The sequence below is a fragment of the Macaca nemestrina genome, chromosome 2 (genome assembly GCF_043159975.1).
Source record: "Macaca nemestrina isolate mMacNem1 chromosome 2, mMacNem.hap1, whole genome shotgun sequence".
Taxonomy (NCBI): domain Eukaryota; kingdom Metazoa; phylum Chordata; class Mammalia; order Primates; family Cercopithecidae; genus Macaca; species Macaca nemestrina.
In genome coordinates this window covers 154,856,809-154,881,933 of record NC_092126.1, presented here as the reverse complement: position 1 = coordinate 154,881,933, position 25,125 = coordinate 154,856,809, and the positions used below count along the sequence as shown (strand labels likewise).

Genomic DNA, 25,125 nt, shown 5'->3' with positions numbered 1-25,125 from the left:
GATAACAGAGCAAGACTCCATTTCAAAAAAAAAAAAAAAAAAAAAAAGAGTTCGAGACCACCCTGGCCAACATAGTGAAATCTTGTCTCTACTAAAAATACAAATTAGTACCAGGCACGGTGGCTCACGCCTGTAATCCCAGCACTTTGGGAGGCCAAGGCGAGCGGATCACGAGGTCAGGAAATCGAGACCATCCTGGCTAACACGGTGAAACCCCGTCTCTACTAAAAGTACAAAAAAAGAAAAAGAAAAAGAAAAAAAAAATAGCTGGGCATGGTGTCAGACGCCTGTAGTCAGGAGGCTGAGGCAAGAGAATGGCGTGAACCTGGGAGGCAGAGCTTGCAGTGAACCGAGATTGGGCCACAAACCCGGGAGGCAGAGGTTGCAGTGAGCCAAGATCGCACCACTACACTCCAGTCTGTGCAACAGAGCAAGACTCCGTCTCACCAAAAAAATAAACAAATAAAAATAAACAAATAGAAAGAAACTGGAGGGAACAATGTCCTAATGTATTAACAATCATTACATATGAGGTCTGAAAATGTGAGTGGTCTTTTTCTGATTTTCTGTATTTTACAACTTACTTTTTTGGTTTAAGATGGAGTCTTGCTTTGCTGCCCAGGCTGGAGTGCAGTGGCACAATCTCGGTTCACTGCAACCTCCACCTCCCAGGTTCAAGCGATTCTCCTGCCTCAGCCTCCTGAGTAGCTGGGATTACAGGTGCCTGCCACTATGCCCAGCTAATTTTTTTTTTTGTATTTTTAGTAGAGACAGGGTTTCACCATGTTGGCCAGGCTGGTCTGGAACTCCCGACCTTGTGATTCTCCCGCCTTGGCCTCCCAAAGTGCTGGGATTACAACCATGAGCCACTGTACCTGGCTATAACTTCTCTGCAATAAAAAATACATTGCTTCATAATTAATGGCACAATATTTAAACTCTGAATTATTTTTAAGTGATGGCAGCGACCTATACAAAACTAGTTTTGGAATAACGAATTTTAAAATAAGCAGGGTTTAATAAAAGTAGAACTATATTAAAAAAAAATAGAAAAATCAACTAAAAGGAGACACAACAAAACGCTAATAATGGTGAGAATACTGGCATCATTCTTCTCTGCCTCTCATACTTTTTCCTATGAAGTGCTGACTACCTTTCTAAAACACAAAATTAAAACAGACTAAAACTCCAGACTAACAGTTTCAAATTATATTCTGGAGGTTTGGCTGAAAGAAGGAGGAGACGTGGAGGTGCCCTACTGGATTCACACAAAGCAGCTCCACTTTTCTGCTTTTTTTTTTTTTTTGAGATGGACTTTCACTCTTGTTGTCCAGGCTGCAGTGCAATTTTGTGATCTCGGCTCACCGCAACCTCCACTCCCCAGATTCAAGCGATTCTCCTGTCTGAGCCTCCTGAGCAGCTGGGATTACAGGCATGCACCACCATGCCCAGCTAATTTTGTAAGTTTAGTAGAGACAGGGTTTCACCATGTTGGCCAGGCTGGTCTCAAACTCCCTACCTCAGGTGATCTGCCCACCTCGGCCTCCCAAAGTGCTGGGATTATAGGCATGAGCCACAGTGCCCGGTCTCGCTTTTTTCCATTTTTACATGTTAGGGTTTGGCCCAAGATTTTATTTGTTCATTGGTTATCATTTTTTCAACTAATAAGTAACTGAGGCCGGGCGCGGTGGCTCAAGCCTGTAATCCCAGCACTTTGGGAGGCCGAGACGGGCGGATCACGAGGTCAGGAGTTCGAGACCATCCTGGCTAACACGGTGAAACCCCGTCTCTACTAAAAAATACAAAAAACTAGCCGGGCGAGGTGGTGGGCGCCTGTAGTGCCGGCTACTCGGGAGGCTGAGGCAGGAGAATGGCGTAAAAACCCGGGAGGCGGAGCTTGCAGTGAGCTGAGATCCGGCCACTGCACTCCACCCTGGGTGACATAGCGAGACTCCGTCTCAAAAAAAAAAAAAAAAAAAAAAAAAAAAAGTAACTGAAACATGAACCGGATTCAATGAACTTCAGAACCTGCCCCAATCGTTCTGGGAAACTTCAAATAAGGAAACTCCTTGTCCAGACTGACAGATTAGCACCTGCCAAAGGCAGAATCCTGCACCAGCCAATCCTGGGCGCACTTTCCAGCCCCAGTTGTATGTCATGGGCCTATGATTCCATCCCATTTCTTTTTTTTTTTTTTTTTTTTTTTTTTTTTTGAGACGGAGTCTCACGCTGTTGCCCAGGCTGGAGTGCAGTGGCGCGATCTCGGCTCACTGCAAGCTCCGCCTCCTGGGTTCACGCCATTCTCCTGCCTCAGCCTCCTGAGTAGCTAGGACTACAGGCGCCTGCCACCGCGCCCGGCTAATTTTTTGTATTTTTAGTAGAGACGGGGTTTCACTGTGGTCTCGATCTCCTGACCTTGTGATCCGCCCGCCTCGGCCTCCCAAAGTGCTGGGATTACAGGCTTGAGCCACCGCGCCCGGCAGATTCCATCCCATTTCTTAAGAATTCTCAGTTGAAATCTGGGAACAATAATTCCTACATTATAAGGCTGTTATGCAACTAAGAAAAAAAAAGTAAGAGCAGTTAGCATATAGCATATCTACTCCTATGATTATTACCAACGAAAGGCTAAAACTGTCATAAACTTAGTTACTTACGTTCTTTTTCAAACAGCTCTCTAACACCAGGCAAATCTTTTGCAGCTCCAAAGTACTTGTAACCTCGGTTTCCTGGGACTTCTTTTCCTTCATGATCCAGCATTTTAGGACCAACTTTCTTATTGGGAAGAAAAAAGAGAAAATGGATCTGTTAGTTAGTTATTATTTATTTGAGGTGGAGTCTCGCTCTGTTCCCCATTTACTTATTTGAGGTGGACTCTCGCTCTGTTGCCCAGGCTGGAGTGCAGTAGCACAATCTCGCTGCAACCTCCGCCTCCCAGGTTCAAGTGATTTGCCTGTCTCAGCCTCCTGAGTAGCTGGGATTACAGGTGCATGCCACCACGCCTGGCTAATTTTTGTATTTTTAGTAGAGATGGGGTTTCACCATGTTGGCCAGGATGGTCTCGATCTCCTGACCTAGCGATCCGCCTGCCTCGGCCTCCCAAAGTGCTGGGATTACAGGCATAGGCCACTGCGTCTGGCGAATCTTATCTTTAAACCCACTATTTCCATGTTTGCAAATATATTTTAAGATAATAGCCGGATGTAGTGGCTCACACCTGTAATCCTAGCACTTTGGGAGGCCAAGGTAGGCGGATCACTTCAGCTTAGGAGTTCAAGACCAGCCTGGGCAACATGGCAAAACCCTGTCTCTACTATACAAAAATTAGCTAGGTGTGGTGATACATCCCTGTAATCCCAGCTACTCAGGAGGCTAGGGCAGGAAGAATTGCTTGAACCTGGGAGGTGGAGATTGCAGTGAGCCAAGATCATGCCACTGCACTCCAGCCTAGGCGACAGAGAGAGACTCTGTCTCAAATATAAAATAAATAAATAAATAAAAAACACTTATGGGCTGGGTACGGTGGCTCACACCTGTAATCCCAGCACTCTGGGAGACCGAGGCGGGAAGATCACTTGAGGCCAGGAGTTCACAACCAGCCTGGGCAACATGGTGAAACCTTGTCTCTACAAAAAAATGCAAAAACTAGCCAGGCATGGTGACATATGTCTATCGTGCCACTGCATTCCAGCCTGGGTGACAGAGCGAGACCCTGTCTCAAAAAAACTAAATAAAAATAGGCCAGGCGCGGTGGCTCATGCCTGTAATCCTAGCACTTTGGGAGGCTGAGGCAGGTGGATCACGAGGTCAGGAGATCGAGACCATCCTGGCTAACACGGGGAAACCCCATCTCTACTATAAATACAAAAAATTAGCCGGGCATGGTGGCGGGTGCTTGTGGTCCCAGCTACTCAGGAGGCTGAGGCAGGAGAATGGTATGAACCCAGGAGGCAGAGCTTGCAGTGAGCCGAGATTGCGCCACTACACTCCAGCCTGGGCGACACAGCGAGACTCTGTCTCAAAAAAATAAAATAAAATAAAATAAAAATAAATAAAAATAAAAAACACGATGTTAAGTGACAAAACCTTTAAAAAGATTACCAACAACCTATACGACAATCAGTAGAAAACAAATGAAATACATCCAGAAGATACAACTATATCTATTAAAACTGATGATTTGCTGGGTATGGTGGCTCACATCTGTAATCCCTGCACTTTGGGACACCAAGGCGGGCAGATTACCTGAGGTCAGGAGTTCAAAACCAGCCTGGCCAACATGGTAAAACCCCATCTCTACTAAAAATACAAAAATTAGCAAGGTGTGGTGGTGCACATCTGTAATCTCAGCTCCTTGGGAGGCTGGAGCACAAGAATCACTTCAACCTGGGAGGCGGAGGTTGCAGTGAGCTGAGATCACGCACCACTGCACTGCAGCCTGGACGACAGAGTGAGACTCTGCCTCAAAAAAAAAAAAAAGACGATTTGACAACTACATGTAGTATGTGACCCTGGACCAGGTCCTGTACTGCAGGGGAAATGCTACCAAGAACATTACTGGGAAAATTGATGAAATGCCACATGGATTCAATTATTGTAGCCAGGTTAAATTTCTTAAACTTGATAGCTCTACCATGGTTATATAAGAGAATATTATTTTTCTTAGGAAATACACATATATTAAAGAGTAAAGAAGCATGATGTATTTTAACCTATCTTTCAAATGCTTCACAAAAAATAAATCTCAAGGTACATAAAGAAAATAAAGCAAATACAAGTAAAATGTTAAATACTGGTAAATCTGTAAAAAGGGTATATAAAAGTTCTGTATATTTCTGCAATGTTGAGTTAAAAAACATTTTTAAAAATTATACAATTTGGTTGAGCACAGCGGCTCACGCCTGTAATCCCAGCACTTTCGGAGGCTGAGGCAGGATGACTAACTCCAGGAGCTTGAGACCAGCCTGGGCAATATAATGGGACACCATTTCTACAAAAAAATTTAAAAATTAGCTGGGCATGGCCAGGGACAGTGGCTCATGCCTGTAATCCCAGCACTTTGGGAGGCCAAGGCAGGTGGATCACCTGAGATCAGGAGATCGAGACCAGCCTGGCCAACATGGTGAAACCCTGTCTCTAATAAAAATACAAAAATTAGCTGGGTGTGGTGGTGGGCACCTGTAATCCCAGCTACTCTGGAGGCTGAGGCATGAGAATCGCTTGAACCTAGGAGGGGGAGGTTGCAGTGAGCCGAAATCACGCCCCTGCACTCCAGCCTGGGTAACAGAGCAAGACTCCGTGTCAAAAAAAAAAAAAAAAAAAAAAATTAGCTAAGCATGGTGGCACACATCTGTCATCTCAGCTGCTCGGGAGGCTGAGGTAAAAGGATCACTTGCACTTGGAGTCAAGGCTGAAGTGAGCCATGATCGTGACACTGCACTCCAGCCTGGGGTAACAGAGTAAGATCCTGTCTCAAAAACTAAAAGGCTGGGTGCAGTGGCTCACACCTGTAATTCCAGCACTTTGGGAGACCAACATGGGCAGATCACCAGAGATCAGGAGTTCGAGACCAGCCTGGCCAACATGGTCAAACCCCAACTCTACTAAAATACAAAAATTAGCCAGGTATGGTGGCACACACCTGTAATCTGAACTGCTCCGGAGCCTGGGGCATGAGAATTGTTTGAACCCAGGAGGCGGAGGTTGCAGTGAGCCAAGATCACGCCACTGTACTCCAGCCTGGGTGACAAGGCGAGACTCCATCTCAAAAAAAAAAAAACTAAAATAAAATAAAATAAAACAATTTAATATACTTATCGATCATATGATTATCTGACATGAAGGGGTATTCCTTATACAGTTTAGAGAATAAAGCACGTAGTTGAGAATATTAATGAATTTCTATAATGTATACACTAATATGTATTGTTTATATTTTATAATTTTTATATTTATATTCTTTCTCTACACGAAAATATGTACTTGTTTATATAATCAAAGCTACCATTTTGAAAAGAAAAACAAAACCTAGAACCAAAATTGGACATATAGTGAGTATGGTTTCAATTATGACATTCATACAAAAAACAACGGAAGGAAAAAAAAAGATAAAGAGCATATTCAAGTGGCTGCGCTTATGTAATGGGATTGTGACTGAGTGTTGTTCTGCTTCTTTGTACTTTTCTGAACTTAGTGATAATATATTACTTTTATATGTGGAAAATAAAAACAAAATTATTAAGTATTAAAAGTCTCTGGAAGAAAATATATAAAAATATTAATTTTCATATATTTATATTGAATTTATGTTGAATTTAGGTGGTGGAACTTAACATTTCATATATTAATTTTTTCATACATCTGAGACCACTTTTCTAGGTGGATTAATGAGCTGCTTTTAAGCAGCCTCACAGGAAAAATAAAATCTCCACCACACAACTGCTGAAGAGGTCAGGCAAGTGCTCACTCTGGCAGGACATATACTAAAATCAGAATGATACAGAGAAGATTGGCATATAAAAATAAGAAACAACAAAAATAAAATAAATGAAAAGAAAAAAAGAAGTTAGGCAAGACATCCAAGAGAAAAGAAGGCTCCTAGTGCAGTGCCCAGACACAAAAGGGGCTTCAGAAATGGGAGTGTCTTTCCTCTTCTGCAGTGGGAAGGCTGAATGCTCCATTTGTATGTACTAGGGGGAGAATTACGGTTATGTGTTAAGACTTTCTCAAAGGTGAAAAGATCAACACGTAGAAAAACTGCATGTGTTTCTTATATAACATGTTATCGTCCATTGATTAGATACTGTTGTTTCCAGTGATCTGAGGTAGGTCTCATCACAAAAGTGTGAAATAATTAGGCTCTGGGGCAGGAGTTTTCAAAACCAAGACCCATTAGTGCGTCATGAAATCAGTTAAGCAGGTCACAAACATCAATTTTTTAAAAACCAAAATAGAACAGAATAAAAAATATCAAAGTATACCATACTACTGTTTTTTCAGCACCGTTGTGTGCTGGCTTGTGATTGTGTGTGTGTGTGTCTGTGTGTGTTTTACAATGGGCCATGTTCTTAAAAGTTTGAAAGCTATGTTTCTAGAGTATTGTACTTACAGAAGTCCAAAAAAAGGACAGAATGGAGTGTCTCTATGGCTCTCAGATAACAAAGCCAACAAATGGCTGTCTCCGGTTCCTAAGGTGCTCAAATAATGGGAGGAACCATTGTCATTTTATCTTTTTTTTTTTTTTTTGAGACAGCATCTTGCTCTGGCACCCAGGCTGAGGTGAGTGGCATGATGACAGCTCCCTGCAGCCTCCACCTCCCAGGCTCAAGCGACCCTCCCACCTCATCCTTCTGGGACTATAAGCATCTGCTACCATGCCTAGCTAATGTTTAAATATTTTGTAGATTAAGGGTCCCACAACGTTGCCTAGGCTGATCTCAAACTCCTGTGCTCAAGTGGTCGTCCTGACTCAGCCTCCCAAACTGCTAGGATTACAGGCGTGAGCCACTGCACCCAGCGAAGAACCATAGTCTTTTCTTTCTTTCTTTTTTTTGTGGGGGGGGAAGGAGTCTGACTCTGTTGCCCAGGCTGGAGTGCAGTAGCGATCTTGGCTCACTGCAACCTCTGTCTTCCAGGTTCGAGTGATTCTCCTGCCTCAGCCTCCCAAGTAGCTGGGATTACAGGCATGCATCACCACACATAGCTAATTTTTGTATTTTTAGAAGAGATGGGCTTTTGCCATATTGGCCAGGCTGGTCTTGAACTCCTGACCTCAAGTGATCTGCCCACCTCGGCCTCCCAAAGTGCTGGGATTACAGGAGTGAGCTACCGCACCCGGCTCACGGTCATTTTAAACACAAGGCCCAGAGATGAAGCAGCTTACACAAGGCCTTCTGGCCAGTACATACAGATGCCCTGTCTACTGTGATGCAGGTGCTGTGAAGTCTTCCAGCATCATCCTACCCACCTGTTCACAGGTTTCCTGTATCAAGGGACTACTATGGCAGGAATGGGCTGGGAACTGCTGGGGGTGGAAAACTAGATGGGACCCGCCACTGGGGCTGCCATGTACTCACTCCATAATCAGGACCGCCCAGCTCCTTTATCCGGACCTCCCAGTGTCCTTTCTCCCTTAGCAGCTTGTTAATTTCATCATTCAGGTCACGAATTCGAAATTCACCTAAACCAGCTAGAAAACAAAAAGGTTAACGATATAATTCCATAAAAATCATCAACACCTCCAACACTTACACTCAATATCATACCCTTAAAATCAATGTGAACATCTACAAAGGTACACTACATAAAAATACTCATCTAAATTGATAAGAAAAATAACCCAAATAAATGAAAGGACAAGAATTATAAAGAGTTTCCACTAGCGTAAGAAAAAAAAAATCCCTGAAACTAATTTCATCCTCACTAGCAACCAAAAAAATACAAACTACCCTGAAACAACCCGGCAGTTCCATTTATACAGCTACTGAAATAACAAGCTCTTAAGAGAGAGGGGGAAACAGCAACCAAGGCCAGCAAAGACACAATGAGGCTGGGATGGGCACCCAGGGCTGGCAGCATTCTAGGATGGTTTAGCCTTTTCAGGAAAGCAATGTATTGCTATATGGGAAAAATTTCTGGCAAGGACTATAGGGCTAAGAATTAAGCCTAAGGGATTAATTGAAAGGGATGTGCACAACAAATTTCACTGCGGTGCAGCTGGGGCATCACACCATAGAGAAGGTAGGAAAATGGTTAATGAACCCTAATATGTTGAAATGAAACATCATGTAACTGTTGGAAGGGACAATTTGCACACAGTGTAGACACAGCAAGGCCTTTATGAGGTAATGCTGGATGACAACAGCAGGTCCAGAAGGGCTCTTACACCTGGGTTACAGCTAAGACTGATGCTCTAGAAGATGGGCATGAGAGGACTTCTAGGGGTGATGGATACTGCTTGTGGACGTGGTGGCTTTCATGGGTATAAAAATCTGCTGTAATTCATCCAACTCTACATTAAAAATGGAGGAATTTTATTACATGTAATTTTTGCTGGATAAAGTCCATTTTTTAAAAAAAGTCAAACAGGCCGGGCGCGGTGGCTCACGCCTGTAATCCCAGCACTCTGGGAGGCCGAGGCAGGTGGATCACGAGGTCAGGAGATCGAGATCATCCTGGCTAACACAGTGAAACCCTGTCTCTGCTAAAAATACAAAAAATTAGCAGGGCATGGTGGTGGGCGCCTGTAGTCCCAACTACTCGGGAGGCTGAGACAGGAGAATGGCATGAACCTGGGAGGTGGAGCTTGCAGTGAGCCGAGATCGTGCCACTGCACTCCAGCCTGGGCGACGAGCAAGACTCCACCTCAAAAAAAAAAAAAAAAAAAAGTCAAACAGGCCGGGTGCAGTGGCTCACGCCTGTAATCCCAGCACTCTGGGAAGCCGAGGTAGGTGGACTGCTTGAGCTCAGGAGTTCAAGCCAGCCTGGGCAACATAGTGAAATCCCATCTCCACCAAAAATACGAAAAATTAACTGGGTGTGGTGGCACATGCCTGTGGTTCCAGCTACTTGGGAGACTGAGGTGGGAGAATCGTTTGAGCCCAGGAGGTGGAGACTGCAGTGAGCTGTGATAGCACCACTGTACTCCAGCCTGGGTGACAGAGTGAGACCTTGACTCAAAAAAAAAAGTCAAGTAAAAAGAATACACTGTAAGTGGGTGCAGTAGCTCACACCTGTAATCCCAGCCTTCTGGGAGGCACAGGAGGATAGATCACTTGAGGTCAGGAGTTCGAGACCAGCCTTGGCCAACATGGGGAGTCCTTGTTTCTACTAAAAATACAAAAATTAGCCGGAAGTGGTGGTGCACGCTTGTAATCCCAGCTACTGAGGAAGCTTGAGGCAGAAGAATTGCTTGAGCCTGGAAGACAGAGGTTGCACTGAGCCAAGATCATGCCACTGCACTCCAGCCTGGGCGACAGGGCAAGACTGTCTCAAAAAAAATAAATAAATAAAAAGTTTTTAAAAAAATACATTTTAGAACCTCCCACTCCCATGTTCTGTTCTGTTAAGAAAGAAAAAGATCTGCCACTACCATGGTGAGACTTTCCAGTGCTAAAGACACAGAGAACTCAAAGCAGCCCAATCATCTGCCCAATCATCTGAGGGCCTCAACCAAAGCAAACGGAGAGGATTCCAGAAGCCTCTCCCAAAGCAAAGCCAAGACATCTTGGAGAAAACAAGAATCACATGTTTTACGTTTTTTCATTGACTTTCCAAAATCTATATATAAAAACATTACTTTTTGGTACGTAATGAGTTTTCACAAATGCATATAATCATGTAATCATGACCACAATTAAGACACAAAAAGTTCCATCGCCCCAAAACATTCCCTTATGTGCCACTATAGTCACCCCCTCCCCTTACCCAACTTTTGGCCACTAGTAAACATAATGTATTTTGTTCCTATAATTTTGCTTTTCCAGAACATCATATAAATGGGATCATAAACTATACGGCATTTTGAGTTTTGTTTCTTTCACTCAGCATTATGCTCAAAAGCATGCTTTTGAGATTCATCCATATATTTTAATTTTATTTATTTACTTTGATTATTATTATCATTTACAAAGATGAGACCTTACTATGTTGCCCAGGCTGGTCCCCAACTCCTGGGCTCAAAGCGATCCTCCCACCTTGGTCTCCCAAAGTGCTGGGGATTATAGGCATGAGCCACAGTGCCTAGTCTATATGTTTGTTTTTACAACTGAGTATTATTTGATTGTATAGACACACCTCAGTTTGTTTATCCATTCACCAGAAGGACCTTTGGGTTGCTTCCAGTTTTGGGACTACTATAAACATTATGTATGAGTTTTTGTGTAACAGAAAAGGATTACATTTCTCTTGGAGAAATATCTAGGAATGGAATTGCTGGATCACAGGTTAAGTGTATGTTTAACTTTATAAGAAACCACCAAACCCCATTTTAAAGTAGGTGTTCCATTTTGCCTCCTCACTACCAGTGCATGTGAGTTCATTACTTCACATACTCACCAGCACTTGGCATTGTCACTATTTAAGTCATTCTATTAAGTGTGTAGTATCTTGTTTTAATCTGCATTTCCTTTATGACTATTATGTTAAATACATGAAAAGATGCTCATCTGCCTCTATATATATATATATTTTTTAGACAGTCTGGCTCTGTTGCCCAGGCTGGAGTGCAGTGGTACAATCTCAGCTCACTGCAACCTCTGCCTCTCAGGTTCAAGCTATCCTCATGCCTCAGCCTCCCAAGTAGTTGGTATTACAGACGTGAGCCACCACACCCAGCTAATTTTTGTAGTTTTAGTAGAGACAGGGTTTTGCCATCTTGGCCAGGCTAGTCTCAAACTCCTGGCCTCAAGTGATCCACCCATCTCGGCCTCCCAAAGTGTTGGGATTACAGGCGTGAGCCACCATGCCGAGCCTACATATTTTCTTTGGTAAAGTATCTGTTCAAAATTTTGCCCACTTCTTAAAACAAATTATATTTTTTTTTCTTTTTTTTTTGAGATGGAGTCTCACTCTGTCACCCAGGCTGGAGTGCAGTGGCACGATCTCTGCTCACTGCAAGCTCCGCCTCCTGAGATCACGCCACTTCCCACCTCAGCTTCCCGAGTAGCTGGGACTACAGGCGCCTGCCACCAAGTCCGGCTAATTTTTTTTGTATTTTCAGCAGAGACGGGGTTTCCCCGTGTTAGCCAGGATGGTCTCAATCTCCTGACCTTGTGATCCACTCGCCTCGGCCTCCCAAAGTGCTGGGATTACAGGTGTGAGCCACCACGCCCTGCCGCAAATTATATTTTCTTATTGATCAATTTTTAAGAGTTATTTGTCATCCCTTTCTCCACTGAATTGTTTTCATAACTTTGTCAAAAGTCAATTGACCAAGCCAGACATAGTGGCTCATGCCTGTAATCCCAACACTTTGGGAGACACAGATGGGAAGACTGCTCAAGTCCAGCCTGGGCAACAAGAGCCCATCTTTACAAAAAATTTAAAAATTAGCCAGGCAGGGCTGGGCGCAGTGGCTCACACCTGTAATCCCAGCACTCTGGTAGGCCGAGGCGGGCAGATCACATGAAGTTGGCAGTTCGGGACCAGTCTGACAAACATGGAGAAACCCTATCTCTACTAAAAATACAAACAATTAGCTGGGCATGGTGATGTGTGCCTGTAATCCCAGCTACTTGGGAGGCTGAGGCAGGAGAATCGCTTGAACCCAGGAGGTGGAGGTTGCAGTGAGCTGAGATCACGCCACTGCACTCCAGCCTGGGCAACAAGAACGAAACTCCATCTCAAAAAAAAAAAAAAAAAAAAAAAAATTAGCCAGGCCTGCCAGGAACAGCAGCTCACGCCTGTAATCCCAGCACTTTGGGAGGCCAAGGTGTGCAGATCAGGTCAGGAGATGGAGACCATCCTGGCTAACACAGTGAAACCCCGTCTCCACTAAAAAAAAAAAAAAAAAAAATATATATATATATATATATATATATATATATATATATATATACAAAAAAATCTGCCATGCATGGTGGCATGCACTTGTAGTCCCAGCTACTCGGGAGGCTGAGGCAGGAGAATTGCTTAAACCCTGGAGGCAGAGCTTGCAGTGAGCCGAGATCGTGCCACTGCACTCCAGCCTGGGCAACAGAGCAAGACTCCATCTCAAAAAAAAAAAAAAAGAAAGAAAAAAATTAGCCAGGCATGGTGGCATGCATCTGCAGTCTCAGCTACATGAGAGGTTGAGGCAAAAGGATCACTTGAGCCCAGGAGGTGGATGCTGCAGTGAGCTATGACTGCACCACTGGACTCCAGCCTGGGTGACAGAGAAAGGCTCTATTAAAAAAAAAAAAAAAAAAAGTCAACTGACCATTTATGTGCGGCTCTATTTCTGGACTTCTACTGGACTTCTAATTCTGTTTCCTTGGTCTATGTGCCCTATCCTTTCACCAATACCACATTACCTGGAAGCTGGAGCTTTCTATTACATCTTGAAATCAGGTGGAATGAATGCTCCAATTTTGTTCCTTTTCAAAATTGTTTTGGCTATTGTAGTTCGCCTTTCCAATTAAATTTCAGACACAGAATATCAATGTAAACAAAAAATCCTGTTAGAATTTTGATTGTGATATATTTGAAGACAGAAAGAATCAACATCTTTACTGTGTTAAGTCTTCTCATACGACAGCACAGTATATTTCTCCATTCATTCAGGTCTTCTTTGGTTTCTTTAATCATTGCATCCTAGTTTTCAGCATACAGATCCTGACTGTATTTTGTTAGATTTATACCTAAGTATGGCCAGGTGCAGTGGCTCATGCCTGTAATCCCAGCACTGTGGGAGGCCGAGGCAGGTGGATCACAAGGTCAGGAGATCCAGACCATTCTGGCTAACACGGTGAAACCTCGTCTCTACTATAAATACAAAAAATTAGCTGGGCGTGGTGGCGGGCACCTATAGTCCCAGCTACTCGAGAGGCTGAGGCAGGAGAACGGCGTGAACCTGGGAGATAGAGCTTGCAGTGAGCTGCACTCCAGCCTGGGGGACACAGCGAGACTCCATCTCAAAATAATAATAATAATAATTTTTTAAAAAGATTTATACCTAAGTTATTTCTTGTGTTTTGGTGCTTTTGTAAATAGCACTTTAAAAAAAATGTTGTATTTCCAGCTATTCAATGTTAGTATATAACTTTGAAGCTGAGCATGGTGGCTCACACCTGTAAACCCAGCACTTTGGGAGGCTGAAGCAGGCAGATCAATTGAGCCCAGAAGTTCCAGACCAGCCTAGCCAACATGGTGAAACCCTGTCTCTACTAAAAATACAAAAATCAGCCAGGTGTGGTGGTGGATGCCTGCAGTCCCAGTTACTCGAGAGGCTGAGGCAGAATAGTTTGAACCTGGGAGGCAGAGGTTGCAGTGAGCCGAGACTGGGCCACTGCACTCCAGCGTGGGTGACAGAGCAAGACTCTGTCTCAAAAAAAAAAAAAAAATTATATATATATGTGTGTGTGTGTGTGTGTGTGTGTGTGTGTGTGTATGTGTGTATATATATATAAAATTCTGTATACTGAACTTTTCTGTGAACTTGATAAACTCACTTATCCATTTTAGAATTCTTTCTGTAGGTTCCTTGGGATTTTCTACATACAAAATTATGTAGGATTTTAGGCTGGGCATGGTGGCTCATGCCTGTAATCCCAGTACTTTGAGAGGCAGAGGCAGGCAGATCACCTGAGGTTGGGAGTTGGAGACCAGGCTGGCCAACATGGCGAAACGCTGTCTCTACTAAAAATACAAAAATTAGCCAGGCATTGTGGCACATGCCTGTAGGCCCAGCTACTCAGGAGGCTGAGGCAGGAGAATTGCTTGAACCCAGGGGGCAGAGGTTGCAGTGAGCTGAGACTACGCCACTGCACTCCAGCCTGGGTGACAGAGCGAGACTCCATCTCAAATAACAAAGAAAATTATATAGGATTTTCTACATTACAATAAAGACAGTTTTATTTATTACTTTCTAATCTTTATGCCTTTTATTTCCTTTTCTAACTTTACTGCACTAGCTAGGATTTCCAGCATCATGCTGAATATAGTGGTGAGAATGGATGTCTTTGCCTTATTCCTGATCTTAGGAGGAAAGCATTCAATCCTTCACCATTAAATAGTTTAGACTATGGGTTTCTTATTAGAAGTACTTTAGCAGGGCTGGGTGTGGTGGCTCATGCCTATAATCCCAGCACTTAGGGAGGCCAAGGTGGGTGGATCACCTGAGGTTGGGAATTCGAGACCAGCCTTGCCAACATGGTGAAACCCTGTCTCTACTGAAAATACGAAAATTAGCTAGGCGTGGCGGCTGGCGCCTGTATTCCCAGCTACTCGGGAGGCTGAGGCAGGAGAATCAATTGAACCTGAGAGGCGGAGGTTACATTGAGCTGAGATTGCACCACTGCGCTCCGGCATGGGTGACAAGAGCAAAACACCATCTCAGAAAAAAAAAAGAAAAAAAAAAAAGAAGTGCTTTATCAAGGTAAAAAGCTTCCTTTTATTCCCAGTTTGCTGAGTTCTTATCATGAATAAATGTCTAATTTTGTCAAATACTTTTTCTGCATCTACTTAGATCATCATACAGTTTTTCTTCTTTAGAATGACAGTGAATTAACTTTTTTTTTTTTTTTTTTTTTTTGAGACGGAGTCTCGCTCTGCCGCCCAGGCTGGAGTGCAGTGGCCGGATCTCAGCTCGCTGCAAGCTCCGCCTCCCGGGTTCACGCCATTCTCCTGCCTCAGCCTCCCGAGTAGTTGGGACTACAGGCGCCCGCCACTGCGCCCGGCTAGTTTTCTGTATTTTTTAGTAGAGACGGGGTTTCACCGTGTTAGCCAGGATGGTCTCGATCTCCTGACCTCGTGATCCGCCCGTCTCAGCCTCCCAAAGTGCTGGGATTACAGGCTTGAGCCACCGCGCCCGGCCGAATTAACTTATTTTTGAATGTTGAATCAACTATGGTTTTCCAGAATAAATCCTACTTAGTTGTGATGTATTATCCTTTTTATACATTGCTAGGTTTGATATGCTAGTATTTCATTAAAGATTTTGTCTATATTCATAGGAAATAGTGGTCAGTAGTTATTTCCCATATCTTTTTCTGATTTTAGCATAAGGGTAACACTGATAATAAATATTCATAAAATGAATTCTAATGATACTAATACTAAAATTCATAAAATGAGTTAAAAAGTGTTCCCTCTTCTTCCATTTTCTTGAGGAAACTATGTAGAGTTGGTATTATTTCTTCCTTAAATATTTAGTAGAACTGACCAGTGAAGCCATCTGGGCCTGGAATTTTCTTTGTAGAAAGTTATTTAGAAACGAATTCAATTTCTTTCCATCTTTTTTCTATTTTTTTTTCTGAGATGGACTGTCACTCTGTTACCCGGGCTGGAGTGCAGTGGCCCAATCCTGGCTCACTGCAACCTCTGTCTCCTGGGTTAAAGTGATTCTCCTGTCACAGCCTCCCAAGTAGCTGGGATTACAGGCACACGTCACCATGCCTGGCTAATTTTTGTATTTTTCGTAGAGATGGGGTTTCACCATGTTGGCCAGCCTGGTCTTGAACTCCTAACCTCAGGTGATCCACCCACCTCGGCTTTCCAAAGTGCTGCGGTTATAGGTGTGAGCCACGATGCCCAGCCTTGATTTCTTTAACAGATACAGGACTACTCAGGTTTACCATTTCTTCTTGAACTGTGTCTCTAAACAGTGGAATTATTGACACTGTGGTTTATTTAGGATAATTATTTGTAGGAAGCTTAACACATCCCTGGCCTCTACCCACTATATGCCAGTAGCACCCTTCCAGTTGTAACAATCAAAAATTTCTTCAGGGCCAGGTGCGGTGGCTCCCAGCACTTTGGGAGGCTGAGGCAGGTGGATCATGAGGTCAGGAGATCGAGACCACCCTGGCTAACATGATGAAACTCCATCTCTACTAAAAACACACAAAAAATTAGCCGGGCGTGGTGGCAGGTGCCTGTATCCCAGCTACTCAGGAGGCAGAGGTTGTGGTGAGCCAAGATCATGCCACTGCATTCCAGCCTGGGCAACAGACCGAGACTCCGTCTCAAAACAAAACAACAATAAAAAAATGAACTACTTCTTGGCCAAGCACAGTGGCTCACACCTGTAATCCTAGCTCTTTGGAAGGCTGAGGAGGGTGGATCACCTGAGGTCAGGAATTTAAGACCAGCCTGTCCAACATGGTGAAACCCCGTCTCTACTAAAAAATTACAAAAATTAGCCAGGTATGATGGAGGGTGCCTGTAATCCCAGCTACTCAGGAGGCTGAGGCTGGAGAAACTGCTTGAATCCAGGGAGGTGGAGGTTGCAGTGAGCCGAGAATTCACCACTGCACTCCGGCCTGGGTGACAGAGAGCAAGACTCTGTCTCAAAAAAAAAAAAAAAAGAACCACTCCTCTTAAATGAGCTTTGGCAGTTTGTGAATTATAAGGAATTTAAGGAATTGACCTATTTCATCTAAGTTGTCAAATTTATGGGCATAAAATTGTCTGTAATATTTCCGTATTATCCTTTTAATGTCTAGAGTCTATAGTAATATTCCCAATTTGGTTCCTAATATTCTTAATTTGTGTATTTTTTTCTTGGTCAGTCTGACTAGAAGTTTATCAATTTTATTGATCTTTTCAAAAAACCAGCTATTGGGCTGTTTTCTCTACTCATCTTGTTTTCAATGTTAATTGATTTCTTATCTTAACCATTTCCTTCCTTCTGCTTCCTTTGCGTTTAATTTGTTCTTCTTTTCTTTTTTTTGAGTAGCTGGGACTATAGGCGCCCACCACCACGCCCGGCTAATTTTTTGTATTTTTTAGTAGAGACAGAGTTTCACCGTGTTAGCCAGGATGGTCTTGATCTCCTGACCTCGTGATCCGCCTGTCTCGGCCTCCCAAAGTGCTGGGATTACAGGCTTCAGCCACTGCGCCTGGCCTCTTCTTTTCTAATTTCGTAGGGTAGAAGGTTAGATCACTGATTTGAAAACTTCCATAATTTTCCATTATTTCAGTGCTATATATATATTTTTTGTTTGTTTGTTTTGAGATGGATTCCTGGAGTGCATTGGCAGGATCTTGGCTCACTACAACCTCCGCTTCCTGGATTCAAGCGATTCTCCTGCTTCAGCCTCCAGAGTAGCTGGGATTACAGGCACATGCCACCACACCCAGCTAATTTTTGTATTTTTAGTAGAAACAGGGTTTCACCATGTTGGCCAGGATAGTCTCTTTATCTCCTGACCTCGTGATCCACCCACCTCAGCCTCCCAAACTGCTGGGATTATAGGCGTGAGCCACTGCACCAGGCCAGTGCTATACATTTTTAACTAAGCACTATATCCCATAAATTTTTTCATCTCCTAAATTTTGACATTATGTTTTCACTCTAATTAAATTCAAAATATCTTCTAATTTCTTTGCTGTTTCCTCTCAGACACATGAATTATTTAAAAGTGTGTTAATTTCCAAATATTTAGGAATTTTTCAGATATGAATCTATTGTTATAATCAGAGAAAATACTTTGTGTAATTTCATTTTTTTTTTTTTTGAGATGGAGTTTCACTCTTGTTGCCGAGGCTAGAGTGCAATGGTGTGATCTCGGTTCACTGTAACCTCCACCCACCAGGTTCAAGTGACTCTTCTACCTCAGCCTCCCAAGTAGCTGGGATTACAGGCACATGCCACCACACCCAGCTAATTTTGTATTTTCAGTAGAGATGGCGTTTCTCCATGTTGGTCAGGCTGGTCTCAAACTCCCACCCTCAGGTGATCCTCCCTCCTTGGCCTCCCAAAGTGCTGGGATTATAGGCCTGAGCTACTGCACCCGGTCTCAAATATTTTAAATTTGTTAACATTTGTTCTGCAGCCCAGAATATGTTTTATTTTGGTGAACGTTCCATGTGCTCTTAAAAAAGACCATGTATTAGGCCGGGCGTCGTGGCTCATGCCTGTAATCCCAGCACTTTGGGAGGCTGAGGCGGGCGAATCACGAGGTCAGGAGATGGAGACCATCCTGGCTAAAGCAGTGAAACCCTATCTCTACTAAAAGTACAAAAAAATTAGCCGGGCATGGTGGCAGGCGCCTATAGTCCCAGCTATTTGGGAGGCTGAGGCAGGAGAATGGCATGAACCCAGGAGGCGGAGCTTGAACTGAGCCGAGATGGTACCACTGCACTCCAGCCTGGGCGACAGACTGAGACTCTGTCTCAAAAAAAAAAAAAAAAAAAAAACACAAAAAACAAAAAAACCATGTATTCTTTTTTGTTAGGTACAGTGTTGTGAGGTAGAGTATTCCACAACTTTCAACTACATCAAACTGACTGATCGTATTGATTGGCTCTTCTATGTCCTTACTCATTTACTATACTTGTTCTACTGATTATTGTGAGAGGAGTGTTGAAGTCCTCAAGTCTAACTGTGGATTTGAGAATCAAGCACTTTAAAGGAACAGGTTTGCTTACCATTCTGAATCTGAGCCACTTTTTTAGAGATCTCTCCAATGATCTATTAAAAAAAAGTAATACATTTTAATGAGTTTTGAATATGTTAGAAAGTATAGAAAAACTATAATTGAAAATTAGTATTTAAAAATACTTAGACTTTTGGTTTAATAGTCATTTAGATAGTAAGAAGAAATGAGAGACTTGTTACTTCTACTGAAATCAAATTTACCAGAACATACCTGTCGTCTCCACTTCTCAGCTTTGGGCAGCTCAGTACATTCTGAGGCCAGAAAGGGTCTTCGTTCCTAAGGAGAAAAAAATAACACATTTCCATTATACTATTTACAAGTTTCATACAACATTCACAACTGATTCAGGCCTTAAGCCTAAATCATCTAATGGCCTAAATACATTTGAAGTTTTCATTCCAGATGATTCTCATTAAGCCTTAAACCTCATTCTACAATCTCTCCTTAGGAAAAACATTCATTGCATTGTATTTAGTACTGAAAAGAACTTAACTGTCCTGCAATAGAGAGACAGCTAAACTAGGTTATAGCTATTTCATGGCATATTTATAGTACCTTAAGAAACAATGTCTATCAGTGTTTAAAACAAACACACATAAATATGGGTGTATACATATACATGTGCATATAAAATTAAAAAAAAAAAATCCAAAGAATGGTATATATTATCTCTAATTTGGCTGAGTCACTAAGAGATGAAATCATTTACCAGTTTCAGCTTACAGCTGTTCTCCACAACTTACTCCAGTCCCTATTATTCAATATTAGAGCTGGAGTAATACAGGACCCAATCATCAGGCCGGGCACGGTGGCTCATCCCAGTAATCTCCACTTTGGGAGGTCGAGGCAGGCAGATTGCCTGAGGCCTGGAGTTTGAGACCAGTCTGGCCAACATGGTGAAACCCCATCTCTACTAAAAATACAAAAAAATTAGCTGGGCGTGGTGGTGTGTGCCTGTAATTCCAGCTACTTGGGAGGCTGAGGCAGGGGAATTGCTTGAACCAGGAAGATGGAGGTTGCAGTGAGCCAAGATCACGCCACTGCACTCGAGCCTGGGCGACAGAGCGACAGTCCATCTCAAAAAAAAAGGAAGGGGGCCCACTCATCATAATACAGAATAAACTGAAAAACAAGCAGGCAGATCCATCACCCTGCCTCAGCTATGAGGTGGTATTGGAATTCAAGTGTACAGACTCTCAAGAGCGTCAGCAGGTACAGATAAGAAATAGGAAATTTTGAAGTTTGAAGTCTGTTGACCTGGAGTGCAGCGGCGCGCTCTCGGCTCACTGCAACCTCCATCTGCAGGGCTCAAGTGATTCACCTGCCTCAGCCTCCCAAGAGCTGGGATTACAGGTGCCTGCCACCATGCCCAGCTAATTTTTGTATTTTTAGTAGAGACAGGGTTTCACCATGTTGGCCAGGCTGGTCTGAAACTCCTGACCTCAAATGATCCACCCGTCAGCCTCTACTGTGCTGGGATTACAGGCGTGAGCCACTGCACCCAGCTTTTTTTTTGACAGGTTCTCACTGTGTCACCCAGGCTGGAGTGCAGTGGCATGATCATGGCTCACTGCAATGTAAGACTCCTGCATTCAAGTGATCCTCCTGCCACAGCTTCCCCAGTAGCTGGGACTACAGGCAGGCACCACCATGCCTGGCTAGGCTAATCTTGTATTTTTTGTATAGAAAGGATTTTGCCATCTTGTCCAGACTGGTCTCACACTCCTGAACTCAAGTGATCCACCCACCTCAGCCTCTCAAAGTACCGGGATTACAGGCATGAGCCACTGTGCCCAGTCTGCATTTATTCTTGATACTTTACAGTTCATGAGGAAGATTTACACCAACCTTCACTTTTCCCTCTTCCAGCTGAGCCTGGCGAAATCTTGCTAAGGCCGTCCTATCAGGGATATAAAAGACTGCATTAGATCCTGTTCACACAGACTTCTCATTACCCATGTTCCTGGATGGGTTAGATCTGCTTATGATCGTATTTAATGTCATATATATATATATATATAAAGAAACCACAGAGTAGTTAGGGATTTCCATGTTCTCAGGAGTAGGGATTAACGGGCAATTTGTATTCCTGAACACCCAAGAATATATTTTACTTACACTACACACAAGGACTGTGGGAAACTCTACTTATCAGACCACTGTGAGGAGCAACACATCCAGGTGTTAAAAGGCTAACATCCTGGTGTTCTCTAGCTGTCACTCTCACAACTCCTGCACCAACCACCGGTGAACAAATGTACATCCAGTGTAAAAGTTCTGGAAACTGTGAGAAAACACATTAACGGAAAAAACAAATGGGCAAAAACAGGAATGCTATTTTTAACTTATGTAAAGAAAGAAACAGCTTCTCAAAAGGCTCAGATACCAAAAAGAAGAAATACGAAAAGAGTTACATGGTGGTTATTAAGTTACAAAAAATTGATACTTACATGGCCTTTTCTGCATTTCGGGCCTGGAAAGAGAGAAAAGAGAAGAAAAATGCCCATGTTTAAAATATATTTTTTTCTTGCCACTTACTTTTTAGTGAAAAGTTTTACAAGAATACAGTCACAAGCAAACCACTTGAACTACTATATGAACAACAATAAACAAAAATTAAATATGTCCAAATCCTGTGACCAAGGCTGTGCCTCCCTCTACTTAAAATCTTTACTCCTCCACTGACCCTAACACCTTGTATCTGGCTAACTCGCATTATTCTTCCTTCAAATTTTACTTGTGTCATGACCACCCAGAACATTATTCTGTGACCCTTTCTTCCCAGTTAGGCTGGTGTCCTCTATCAAGGATTATACTTACCATGGCACTTAACACCCAGCATCACAATTGCCTGTTCCCTGCCAGTGGTATTTGGGGAAAATAAGTCTGAAGACTGCCTTTCGTAAAGTAAGCTTTATGTAAGTACTGTCACACTAAATGTCAACTCAATTATCCCTGAAACACAGTGTCTGACAGAGACCGAGTTTTCTGGGTTGGAGTCTAGGTAGAAAGGGTCCCAGCTAAGTCAGGGACTTACATTCCCAGTTCTTCCACTTACCATCTCTGAGAAGTAGTCTCTCTATAACTCAAGTTTCCCCATCTTTACAATAGGGTGCATACCTCATCTCACAGAGGTGTCACGATGTCTTCATGAGATAAATACAACAAGCATGCAGTTTACAGACACTCAGCAAAATTGAGTTCAATTTAAGTCTCCTTTGAGACTCTCCCCTTCAACTGACAGAAACAAACTTGGCAAATGCTTGGTAGATAGGCGAACACCGCAGTAATTTGGGACATACCTTCTCACAGAAACGGCTACCTCTTCTTTTTTTTTTCTTTTCTGAGATGGAGTCTCGCTCTATCGCCCAGGCTGGAGTGCAGCGGCGCGATCTCGGCTCACTGCAAACTCCGCCTCCCGGGTTCACACCATTCTCCTGCCTCAGCCTCCCGCGAAACGGCTACTTCTATTCCACTAGTTTCTCTCTTTTTCTTGGGAGCTTGTGCTCATCAATCTACAATGGCTTCCAATATATCTCATATAACCTAACCATGACGCCCCGTGTTTCTTACAGGGGCTTCACTTAATGAAAATAATACAGTAGCCAATATTACAGTAACCAATCAACATTTTTGTACCGGCACTACGTGCATTCTTATATTTACACGTCGTAAATGCTTCTTGAAGAAATGAAGAAACAACAAATGACGCCAGACCACAGAGAGCACACCCTCATAGAACATTTCCTGTCTGTGCCATTCATTTCTTCAATAGTTATTGAACATCTACAATGACTCTGTGAGACATTAAGGAAGCAATAATGAAAAGACCCTACCCTCGTGATGTTTGTATATTATGGAGCAGACTGAGAACGAACATAAATGAAATAATCCCAGAAACATATAGTCACAACTGCTCTTAATCTTCTCTGTGGTATTTAGGGACAAACAGCCGGCCCACATTATGCACCGTAACACGGAGCGGGCCCTAGCGCTTCTCTGTGTCTGTTTCCCTCAGGTTAAAGAGCTTCATCGGGATTAAGACACTGTCCAGAACGATAACGCGGCTCCCCAGTTTCCAGTTTTTCAATTTGCGACAGCTAAACGAGGCAGGAAGAGAATCCCCTCGTTACACCAAAGAACCTGAAGCCCTCAGCATTGCACGCCTGAGCCTCTACGCCATGAGCGCCCCAGGGGGACCGGGCGCCCCCCCGGCCTGCCCGCCCACCCTACTCACCATGGTGTCGCTAAGGGCGCCGTCCTGGAGCCCCGCGGCCCCTGTCCAAGAAACTCCACAGGCCCAAAAGATGCCGACGCTCACAGGAACTGAAGATTCTAACTGCCCACAGACACTGATGTTTTGTCGGAAACGCAAAAGAAAGGGACCGGAAGTGAAAGGGAGTACCGGACGTGCCCAGACGAAGCCGACGCTCGCGGGAACTGAAGATTCTAACGGCCCACAGAGCCTCATGTTTTGTCGGAAACGTAAAAGAAAGGGACCGGAAGTGAAAGGGAGATCCAGCCGGAGATTGGGAGAGAAAATTCCGGCGCGCTCCGGCAGGCGGTCTTCCGGTAGCGCCAGCACGCGGCACCATCACACCCAGCTGTGGGATCGGGCTTGCGCAGAGAGACTGTAGGTTTTCGGACTCAGCCTGGGCGGCGGGTCTTAGCTCTCGAAACAGGCGGTGCGAAATGTCTTGCGTTCACTATCGGTAGTGCGGGAGCAGGCGGCGCTGGGCGCCGTTTTGTGGAAGGCTGAGTTTTCGCCGCTACTCTAATCCCACTGGCTTCCTTCTTGATTCTTCTGTGAGAGCAAATATCCCCTTTTGGAAATTACTGGACATCATCTCTGACTGCGACGAGGCATCTACGGCCCGGACAGCTCCCGTAGTGTGAGCTGGAGTGTGCGTCCTGCAGGAGTTGGAGCTGGCTGGGCTTCGTAAACTCCTTCACGTTTCCGTGTCACTTCTTAGGGCCATTTCTGGCTCGTCTGCTGGAATCGCGGGGCCTTTCAGAGCTGGACGATGCTTGAGGTCATCCTCTTTTAAAATAAAAATTTAAGTTCCAGGCAAAAAGTGCCACTTAGGGGAGGAGGGTGGATGGAGAAGTGCTGTCACTGTGTCCTGAGAACATTGCTGGGACCAGAGGATCCTTAGACAAGGACCAGGAAGACAGGAGAGGTCCCTAGTAGGAGACGTTCTGATGGTTACTCCCGCTTGGTGTCAGCAGTGAGGGGAGCTGTGGTGGGGAATTCAGGTGAGGGCCCGCAGCAAATTCAGTTACAGCCGCTTTCCCCTTTCAAGCATGGTGCCTCAGCTGTAGGGACTCCCTCCACCACGGACCTAACTAGTGATGGGCACCCTAGCAGCAGCCAGCAGGCACAAGCCAAAGAGAGAAGCAGCTGACATGTGGTTCGGGATAAGACAGGACAGGAAAAGTACTTAGTCACCAGAATCTCGTGCCTGAAATGTGACAAGTTTTAAGTAGGCATATGACCGCCCCACTACAGACCCCATCCTCCCACCTGTCTGGTTTATGATTTGTAATGGTCGGTGAGAATCGAGTCAAAGGGATGTGTGACATAGATGAAGCCATGACAAAAATACACATCCCTTGCCCTTTTCCTTTCTCTGCTGACTGAGAGGTGTCCATGGGATCAGCCAACCTGAATTCAGAAATGGAAGTATTGTGAAGATGCCAGAGTCCCCCCCTCCCAGCTCTGCAACACTGAGCTCTGTAAAATGAGAAAAATAAAAACATGTCTTGTTAAGGCCTCTGCATCTGGGGGTCTTTTGTTCAAGCAGCTTAACTTTTACCTTAAATATCTGATCTCAAACAAGCAGGGTCATTCCTCACTCAAATGAGACCTTCTCAACATGTCCATACCGCCTTTATCCATTAAGTCCCTGACTCTAGGATGCAGAGATCACATATTAACAGGATTCAAGAGGTGTTACCTATGTTGTCCTAGCATCTGCTCCCCTTACTCACTTATCTCAGTTCCATTTGGGTAGCCCTCTGGTTGTAGGGAAGGGAACTGCATCCC

At 43.9% G+C, this 25,125-nt stretch overlaps 1 protein-coding gene across 1 annotated transcript in view; it reads right to left on the bottom strand.

The window, feature by feature from the left end:
* Nucleotides 1-24,899, bottom strand: part of LOC105477780 (ISY1 splicing factor homolog) — a 37,247-nt gene extending 12,348 nt beyond the window's left edge. The window contains exons 1-7 of the mRNA XM_011734559.3: nucleotides 23,317-24,899; nucleotides 21,530-21,552; nucleotides 20,928-20,979; nucleotides 19,290-19,355; nucleotides 19,069-19,111; nucleotides 8,076-8,188; nucleotides 2,658-2,775 (exon numbers count right to left, since the gene is read on the bottom strand). Coding sequence (XP_011732861.2) covers nucleotides 2,658-2,775; nucleotides 8,076-8,188; nucleotides 19,069-19,111; nucleotides 19,290-19,355; nucleotides 20,928-20,979; nucleotides 21,530-21,552; nucleotides 23,317-23,550 — 649 coding nt within the window. The 5' untranslated portion in view covers nucleotides 23,551-24,899. The remainder of the gene's footprint in view (nucleotides 1-2,657; nucleotides 2,776-8,075; nucleotides 8,189-19,068; nucleotides 19,112-19,289; nucleotides 19,356-20,927; nucleotides 20,980-21,529; nucleotides 21,553-23,316) is intronic.
* Nucleotides 24,900-25,125: the final 226 nt, after the last annotated feature.